Here is a 10,006-nt window from a genome sequence, read left to right on the forward strand (position 1 = left end):
AATAAAAAAAATTGTGCGCTGCGGCGGCGGCGGCTGCGGCCAAACGAGCAACAAACGGGCAACAACTACAGCAACTGTTGCTGTTGTTGTTGTTATTTAAGCAAATGTGTCGCAGCCAAAGCCAAAGTCTCTGTCTCTGTCGCTGTCGACGCCGCTGTCGGCGTCGCCGTCGCATATAATGACTTTTTCGACTTGGACTGTGTTGGCTTGCGCTTTTTATGCTTATGCTTTATGCGCTCGCCCGGACGGCTGGTCAAGCATGTGGCTAGTCGCAGCTTGCTTTGCTATTTGCCCCATCTGTGTTGCAGGAGGAGGCAGCAGCAGCAGCCGCAGCAGCAAAAACAGTTGCCGTTGCTGTGGGTTTGTTTGCAGTTGCTGCATGCCACACACAGCAGCACCAGCACCAGCAGCAGCAACAGCAGCCTGGCAACTTGTTATTGCTGCTGCTGCTGCTGGTGGCAAGTTGAAATAATTGTGTGTGTGAAAATATTTTGAAATGGGCGCGAGGCGAACGCTACAGCAACCTGTTGCCGCGCCAAGCAGTTGTCTGTGGTTTTTGGCAACATGTTGCCGCGTCCTTGAATGTGGCAAATAGTCACAATTATGTCAAGCATTTGCTGTTTGTTTTCATTTATAAATGTTGTTAAGTGCTTGCATATACAAAACATAACAAAAAGGCGAATTAAAAGCACAAAAATTACATTAAGACACATTTAAATACCATTTAAATAGCTTTCGGTGCACAAGGTGAAGCTGTTGCCGGTGGCCAGTGGCAACAGCAGCAGCGGCAGCAAATTTGCTGCCAGCGGCGACGAATAAAATGCCGCACAAAAATGCTGCTAAAAATGCAACTTCAACTTGAAGCAATGCGTGTGTGTGTGCGTGTGTGTGTGTGTGCATGGGAACCGAAAAGACAAACACGCGCTCAGCTTGCCCCAGCTTGTGGCCAGTTGGGGACCGCGCGCGATCGCTCGTTTGTGCAGCAGCCAGCGGCAATTTTGACTGTTTTTTTTTTGGTTTTTGTTTAGCACACGGTCAGCTTGCCGGCCGGCAGAGAACTGCGGATGATTGGACGCAATTTGGCATTTAATAATACAGATTTTATATAATTTTTGGTAAGCGCGTCTGGCTGCACATTCTGCCTGTGGCCAGTGGCGACATTGTGGAATTTCCGCCAGTGGCCCGGAAAAACCCGCCAAGTGACAGGAAAAATTTCAACATAAAAAGGCAGGCGGTAAGGCGTGCACGGGGAATTTCCGGCACAAACATGTGGCACACACAGCAATTGCTAGTTGCCCCGTTGCCCTGCCGCCTGTTACCTGTGCCCGCCAACAAAGCAGCTTAGCCCGTGAGCGCAATGGACATTTTCCCACGCAGGTAGGGTATGTGTGCAGCCCTTGACTGACCAAACAGCCGGCCCGGCCAGGCTCTGAGCTTCTATCAATTCCATTAACAAGTTAAGAACTCAATTGAATTGCGCAGATTAAGCAATTTAAGCGGCAGCAACATCATCAGCTGCAGCAGCAATGCGATTATGATCGTGAAATCGGCTAAATCGTCAGCTAAAAAGAATATATTGCCTGCCACAAGCAGCAGCAGCAGCCGCAGCGGCAGCAACGGGGCAACATATGTGGCATGGGCAGAACTTGAATCCGTGCAACATTCAGGCGATATCAAAGGCAAATTTTTCAACTTGGCAGGCCGCAGACGATGTCGACAATGTTGATGTTGTTGCAGGGGCAGCTTTAATAAGCAGGGGGCAGCAGGCAGCAGCAGCAGCAGACCAAGCGATAGCCAAGAAGGTGTTGCTGCGCCTGAAGTAGATAGATGAGCCAACCATGGGCCTGGGCCTGGGCCTGGACCACGGCCTGCTCCTGAGCAAGTCGTATTATTAATGTTTGATGTAATTAATGCGTAATTAAGATGGCCAGCAACAGAGACTTGTTGCAGCTGCTACACAGCGCTCAGTTCGCCTCAGTTACATGCCAGACACACACACACACACACACACACTCACACACACACAGAAATACACACTGAAGCATTTCCGCTAAATGGTGGCCAAAAAATAAAAATAGTTAGCCACGCCCACCAGCAGACAAGTTCAAAGTACCAAAGCCGCCAACGCAAATTGCAGTCTCTGAGTCGAAAATTGTTGGCAGAGAAGAACGGTTAGTTTTGACCATTAAACAATAAGCCATGGGAAACTAATAATAATAATGAACACGATTTCTCAAATATGTTATATATAACGCTCAGCTCAAATATCGAACAATTTGAATATTCATTAATCTTTGGCCGCGTGCGCAACTGTTGAAGCGTTTTTCCTTGTCAGCCGGGTTAGGGGCAGGCGAGCAGGGGGCAGGGGGAGGTTGCGGGCTGCTTTAGTGGAGCAGCAGTTGGCCCAGGGCAATGCGTTTATGCGGGCAGAAATTAACAGCAAGGCAAAACAATTAGTGGACACCACAAGCAACAACAACAACAACAGCAGCAAGACGCATCTTATCATTTATCTTAGCTGCTCTGGCTATTTATTTGGAATGTGCCGCAAGTGCCGCGAAAATTAACGCAAAAACTTTTTTGACTGGCTAATTGAGCGCGGCTTTTGGCCATAAGCTCAGCTTCAAGCCAAAACTATAGCTTGTGGGGCATGCAGCATAGTTGAAGAGCCTCGTAACCAGTCGAAATAAAGTTAAAAGGGATTTACTGGGACGCGAAATAATTAAACTCTGATAAATTAAAGAAGTCATCTGTGTATAATTGTATGTCAAATGTGTGTCGTTTGTTGAATGTCTATCTATTAAGTTTCTTTAATGGTGTTTCTTTGATTTTATAGGGCATTCAAAATGCGACTCATGCTACCAAAAGCTTCGGTGGGGGAAGGCGCCACCTGTGGGGCGCTCGCTTGGGCTTTGATATCGCCGACACAGATCTGAATCTCGACTAGATCTTATGAATGGCAGGCGTTTTATGCATTTTGGATGCATTGGATAGCCGCTGGCGGATTATGTCACATCCGCTTGCCGCAGCCCAAGACGGATGCATCACTATGGTTGTTGTCGTTGTTTTTTGTTTGAGTGCCTGGCCATTAAGATCGAGTGGGCTGCGCACTTGAGACCAGAACAGTGGCTGCCATTGATGCGGACTGCAAGTGCAATGCGGCTCCATTAGCGCCACTCGACGCGAACTTAGGTGTTGTGCTGTGCGGATGTGCCGAGCTATGTTGCTGATCTCTGATTTCCAAATGTGAATTACAGACAGGCCCAAGTCAAGGGGGCGAGGCTGGGCTAACAAGCATAATATTTTTGGCAAGGCGGCGGGTTGATGACGAAGGCGACGACATCGTCGTCTTCCTATTCTCGAAATGCTTTTCAGCTGCTGATGTTGTTGCTGCTGCTGCTGTTGCCGACAGCAGGGGCCAGAAATAGCGTAAAACTCATAAACGGCTGGCGGCTGCTGGCTGGGTTTGTCGAGGGGCAGGTGGCGTGTGGCAGCAGCGGCAGCAGCGGCAGCAACAACATGCGATGCCATTTGAAAATTTCATTTCATTTCGTTATAATTTTCTATTTCCCGCATTGCAAACGGCCCCTAGGTAACGCTACCAATGTGGCCCCTTGAGCGACCCACCCCCCCATCCCCTTTAGCTGGTACCCCCGAGGCAGCGTCCATTCCCCGTAGCCCCCAATGTTGACTAGTTGTTCATTTGGTTTGCTGCGTCTAGCGCCGGCATTCATACTTAATTACCAAAAACGAAGAGTCGTCGCAGTTGTCGTCCGTTGTTGCTGTTGTTGTTGTTGTTGCTGTTGGATCTTCTCTGGCGTGACGCTAAATGAGCAGCGCCAAAAAATCTTCTGACCAGGTAGCCAGACACCAGGCCACAAATGATGAATTGTGGGTGCCGTTGAGTAAGTTTGTCTCTCTGCAACGTAGGCGTTGACCTAAATAAATAGCTGCTGCTTCTGCTGCTGCTGTTGCTGCTGTTGCTGCTGTTAAATCGTTTTCCGCTTGTGCAATCGCTTGCTAAACATTCTGCGGCGACAAGTGCAACCGGAGCGAAGTGAAAATGAAGCAGCTGAGTTTTCCACTTGGCTGGTGTAAATGGAAACTCACAGTCAAGGTTTGAGCGCTTGCATTCGATATAACTACAAATATTGTCAACTAAACTAACGAAATTTATATTCTAGCTAGCTGCTTGGCGCGGTGACAAAACATAAAACCGCAAATTGATTTTCAATGCTGCACTGGGCATTCGCATTATATAATATTGTAAATAGTTCGAAGACGGGGCCATTGTGGGCTGCACTGATTGAAGGTGTTGCTGCCGTGACAGCTGCTGTTGTTGTTGTTGCTGCTGTTTCGATTGCTTCTGGTCTACGCTTGGCGGCATTTCGAGCACTGCCAGTTTGTCTCCGCTTTTAACCAAAACAAACAACCAGCAGCAGCAGCAGCAGCAGCAGCAGCAGCAACAGCATCGATTGTTGTTGCTGCTGCTGCTGCTGCTGCTGGTAACGACGAGCACACAAAAGCAAATGATATTTTATGAGCAGCTAATTTACTTAACACCTCAGCAACAACAGCAGCAGCAGCAACAGCAACCACATAAATAAAGATAAAGAAAGAAAAAATTCAACTATAATAGCCCATGCCAAAAAACAATAGAAGCCAGCGAGCAACAGAATAAAACATTTATTTATTTTTTTTTCTATTTACTTTTCACATGGCCTTTTTTATTATAATTTTTTATATTTGAAGTCACATTTCTGGCTTCGGTTGTGTGAGAAATGAAGACGTTGCGTGGGTGCAAATTGGACAATAATATTGGGCCAGTTAATTCATGAAAATACCGATTCATTCAAGTTCAAGCAAAAGCATTTTAATTAGTTTTAAGCAGAGCAGAGAGGACACAGTTCCGGCTGCGACACGGTGCGTATACTTAACTTGGCTTGAACCGGTTCGCAACTGCGTATTTGCGGCAACAGTTGGTCGAGCTTCGTGTAAACTGTTATTGGCTCTTCATATTGGGCTTTTTCTCTTTTAACTTTATAATTTCTTCATGGTGATGAATCGCGACTGACATTGATTGGCTCGATTTTATGGCTATTTTGCTGACGATCTTCGGCCAGCGATTGATTTATGCCATTGATATGTAAATTTCGGTGGCGAAAAGTGAATGCTGTTGCGGGGCGGACGGGCGTAGGTGGCTATTTCTATGGGGATTAGTATGCATCTGGTGCATGGACAGCATTTAAGCATCATTTAATGCTAGACATTTGCCAATCAGCAGTCAAAAAATAAATATATAAATATATATGTATATATATATGTACATGGAAGCAGATGCAAATTTTGCGCTGCGTTTGCAAACAAAGAGCCCAACAAAAGCCGCAGCCCAAAGCAAAATAAATCAATCTCAAACTGAAAAAGTAAATATCCTGTGTGCCCCTGCCGCCCTGCCACAAAACGCTGCACAGCCCAGTTTCAGTTCCATTCATTGATGAAGCTGAAAGGAACAGACGCGGGGGCAGCAAAAAGTAAATAAACACAAGCTGAGAATGGAGCGCACGCGAGTGAGAGAGAGAGAGAGAGAGAGAGGTAGAGAGAGAGGGAGAGAGAGCGTGTGAGAGAGGGGCCGCTAGGGAGCTATACAGAGAGAACAGCTGATTGCAGCTGATTTCTGATTTCAAACAAAAAGGGCTGCCATTGCCTCGCCAGCGCCCTCGCCCGCTGCGGTGCCCGGGCTTGCTGTGTGCGACAGCCATGACGGAAGCCAAAGAAGACGCAGCAGCAACAGAGGCAACAGCAGCAGCAAAAAATGAATTAAAAATCTAATTGCGACCGCGCTGAAACAAAGCAAAGACGAGCAAAAGACAATAAAAAAATGAAAAGCGACAAGCGAGGGCGGTGTCGGGGTATCCACACACACACGCACACACGTATATATATACATACATATATACACACACATTTATATATCTTTAAGCTCGCATATTGTTGAAGTCGGGATCTTGTTGGGCGCACTTAGTCGCGTTACAGACGCAAACGCAAACGTCATGAACCGCAACGCAACAATAATTACAACAACAACAACAGCAGCAACAACAACAACAACTTAGGGCTGGGTACGCCAACCGCAAAGGTCGACTGCAGATGCCAACGACAAGACGAAGGCCAGAAGAAGAAATGAGTTTTCAAAGTTTTTCCAACTTGGGGAGCAGCACAAAATTAATGCGAATTTAATTAAAATGTGCAACTAGCAACAGCAGCAGCAACAGCAGCAGCAGCAACAGCAACAACAACAATCAATTCTAGAGCTGAGCTTTTCTTGTTGCTGCCCAGCCGCCAAATTGTAGAGGAAACAGAAGAAGCAGCAGTAGCAGCAGCAGCAGCAGCAACATGCCGCCTGGATGCGAACCTGGCTGGAAAATTGCAATCGTCGGCGCATGTGCGACGGCTCCAACTATGTGTGTGTGTGTGTGTGTGTGTGTGTTGCATAAAATTATTTCGGTCTGGTGGATATTAACAGAGCGTGAAGTTGGCAAATAAGAAATTCAGCATAAAAAAAGGTAAATTTTCATTAAAAAGCAAAGAAAACAAAAAAACGCGCAAAAAAATTGGTAGAAAGAGGCAGCTGCCACTCAGTTAGAGGGAGACAGGAGTCATCGATAAGACACACTTAGAGGGAGATAGAAGACATCGATAAGACACTGGGCAATGGCTACTAAAAATCTATTTAAGTAAGATCAATGCAAGGATTTTAAGCTGTGGAAAACTATATCTTAAATTTAGACTGAAGTTATTTCTTGGGGTTTTATGGAAAATATGCAATTTTCAGCTCTTAATATTATGATATTTTAGGGATTTGATTGGACTCACCATAAGTTTCGTTCACAGCCATTTGAACTGCTTCGAGGACCGCGGGCGTAACGCGAATGGGCTGTCCCAGGATGGAGAAGTTGCCGGAATTGGTTTGCTGGACAAACATCATGTAGGTAATGTCAGAGGCCTGCTCCAGATCGTTGCCACGCACCAGACCCCGCGGCAACAGACGCTCCCTGTAGATGTCGCATTCGCCGCTGTTGTTGCGCAGCGCGAACTGCAGCCGGACCAGCTGCGGCAGCTGCAGATTCAGCTGCTGTTTGTACACCTGCAGCACCTTCATGGTCGCCGAGAAGTTCGTCCGCCGATCGGCCGACATGGACTTAAAGACGCCCATAAACACGGTGGGCGCCGCATATGCCAGTTGAGCGGGATCCCGAGCTGAACAGTAACGACCGGCCCGCTGCCTGTTCCGATGCTTCCGTGGATGTTTTCGATGTTGCTGCTGCTGATGCTGGTGATGCTGCTGCTGTTGTTGGCGCTGTTGCTGCCGCTGGCGGCGATGCTCGCGTTTTGCCTCCTGCTGCTGCTGTCGGTGGCCGCCACCGGCGCGATATTGCCGCTGGCCATTGCTGTTGCCGGAGCTGCCAAAATCGCGGCGATTCCGCGCCGTCTGCTCCTCGCTGCTCTCTGGCACTTCGTAGGACTCAATAAAATAGCGTTGTGTTGTGTTGTGTCTAGCAGTTGCTCCTGCCTTGCTGCTAAAGTTGTAGGCAGCAATAAGTTGCTGCTGCTGCGGCTGCCGCGCAGGGTTGCTGAGATGCTGCTGCTGCTGCTGTTGCAGCTGCAGCTGTTGTTGCTGTTGCAGTGCATGACGTCGCGTTTTACTGCTGCTCGCCGCCACTCTGGGCATGCCATTATTGTATAATAATTTATATATTTGACTATTTATTAGCGTATTTGGAACTTGTTGCTGTGACTGCTGCGTTGTCACCGCAGCAATATGTTGCTGCTGCTGTTGCTGTCGCAGTACAGCCGCATCGCTATCGCTGCCTGCGTCGAATACTGTTGCTGACCTAAACTTAATGTTTTTAAAGCTACTAAGACTGCTGGGCCGGCTGGGCAGCCTACTTAATTGAATATTATTGTTGCTGTTGCTGTTTCTGTTGCTATTGTCGATGTTGCTGTCGACGCTTTCACTGCTCCCGCTGCCATTGTCCGCCAGCAGCTGCTGCTGCTGTTGCTGCTGTGGCAATGCAATATAGTAGCTGCTTTCTTCTGATTCCCATGATCTTCGCAGCTGATGTGTGATTGTTTCTGCTGCCGCTGACGCTGCAGCTGCTGTTGTCGCCGGCGCACATGTGATCAATAGCAACATGGAGATTGCTAGCGATATCAATGGCATTAGTTGCAGTTGCGTTTTTAGACTCCATTTGCGCACATGTTGCGCATACATGGCGTCCTCCAAAATTGTTGTTGCTGTTGCCCTAGCTTTATTTACAAATCAACTATCGATTGCTGTCTATCGCTTATCGTTAGCTAGTTGCTGCTGCTGTCGCTGCTTACTAGTTGTTGCTGCTTCTGATGTTGTGATTTGTTGTTGCTGCTTGTTGTCTGTCTATTGCTGGCAAATGTTGCCGCCGCTGCGTCGTCGCTGTGCCTTGTCGTATTTTCGTTTATCCTGCAAATACTTTCGATAGTTTCGTAGCATTTTGAGAGACAGCAACAGAGAGACGCGACGCGAGAGAGACACAGAGAAAGAGAGACACGTTAAGTGAGAGTGTTAGAGACAGTGAATGTTTAACAATTTCTAGCATAATATTTATGAGCACTTTGAGAACTTTTTTGGCTGTTGCTGATGCTGTTGTTGTTGCTGTTGCTGCTGTTGTTGCTGTTGCTGCTGTTGCTGGTGACTCATTTTGGCCCGATCGTCTGCTTTGGCAATGCAAAAAATGTATATGTATATCTTTAAATAAATAAATTGCTGCTTGTATTTGTTATTGTTGCTGCTGCTGTTGCTGCTTTGCTTGTTCGTTCGTTCGTTCGTTTATTGTTGTTATTGTTGCTGTTGCTGCTGCTGTTGTTGCATTTATTTAGCTTAGAATTATTTGATTTGATTTTATTCGCGTTTCACTTGAGCGCCTTGGAGTCGACGCACTGAGCTCTGGTCACGCCCCCCCCCTCTTCGAATGGACGTAGACTTAAGGTCGTCGCGTGGCGTTTGGTTTTAAGTTTTTGTGATGTTTTTGTTGCGATTTTTTATGCCATTTGTTGTTGCCTTGCGCGTTTTTCACGACGTTTTTCACGCGCGCGCGTTTCGTGCGCGTCTCGTTAGCTCTTCGGCTGCCGTCGGCTGCAGCCGATTGGCCGTTTCGTGTGTTCGTGCGTGCGATGCGACGCGTCGTTCGTGTCGGTGTTGTTGTTGTTGTTATTATTGTTTTTGTTGCTGCTGCTGCTGTTGTAATTGTAATCCTCGCTGCGCGCGCGTATCTGTGAGATACACTTTTTTGTATTTTCGATAATGTTAATGTTTGTCTCGCCGTATACGCGATCTGTCTATATAGACGTAGCCGTAGTCGTAGTCGTAGTCGTAGTCGTAGCCGTAGCCGTAGCCGTAGTTGCTGCCTGATTCACTGTCGAGTGTTTTCTGGCACACACACACATACACTAATACACGCACGCTGTCTCTGTTGTCGCTGATGATGACGATGATGATGATGTTGTTGATATAGCAGACACACAGACACAGAGTCAAACAGACACACACGCACGTACAACACACCCGACGAAGACAACACACACGTTTTCTAATTTTAGACAAAAGTAATTATAAAAGAAAAAAGCAGAGCAGAGTGCGCCGCGTTCAGCTCATACGCATATATCTTCTACTCTGCCTAGATATATATAATATATATATATATATCTATGTATATATATGTATATGTATGCTCATATATATACTCTATGCGTGTAGTCGATTATATAGCAGGATCGTCGCAGCATGCATATGTATGTATATTTCACACGCACACACTCAAAAGCGATTCCGATCGTTTTTTATATATGCACACACACACAAATGCATATAATTATATTATAAGTATATATATATTTGTGTATCAGGCGTAGACAGACGATGTCAGTTGTTTGCTGGACGGAGAAGATGATGTTGCCTCTGGCAATTGCAATT

General features: G+C 46.8%; 1 protein-coding gene across 2 annotated transcripts in view; it reads right to left on the reverse strand.

The window, feature by feature from the left end:
- The window catches only part of vn (vein), a 34,281-nt gene extending 24,538 nt beyond the window's left edge, over positions 1 to 9,743 (reverse strand). For both annotated transcript variants that reach the window (XM_064688586.1, XM_064688587.1), the window contains exon 1: positions 6,874 to 9,743. In XM_064688586.1, the coding sequence (XP_064544656.1) occupies positions 6,874 to 8,272 (1,399 nt within the window). In that variant the 5' untranslated portion in view covers positions 8,273 to 9,743. The remainder of the gene's footprint in view (positions 1 to 6,873) is intronic.
- Positions 9,744 to 10,006: the final 263 nt, after the last annotated feature.

The sequence above is a fragment of the Drosophila montana genome, unplaced genomic scaffold (assembly GCF_035044405.1).
Source record: "Drosophila montana isolate Dmon_TW-CO22-7 unplaced genomic scaffold, ASM3504440v1 contig_3213_1, whole genome shotgun sequence".
Lineage (NCBI taxonomy): Eukaryota > Metazoa > Arthropoda > Insecta > Diptera > Drosophilidae > Drosophila > Drosophila montana.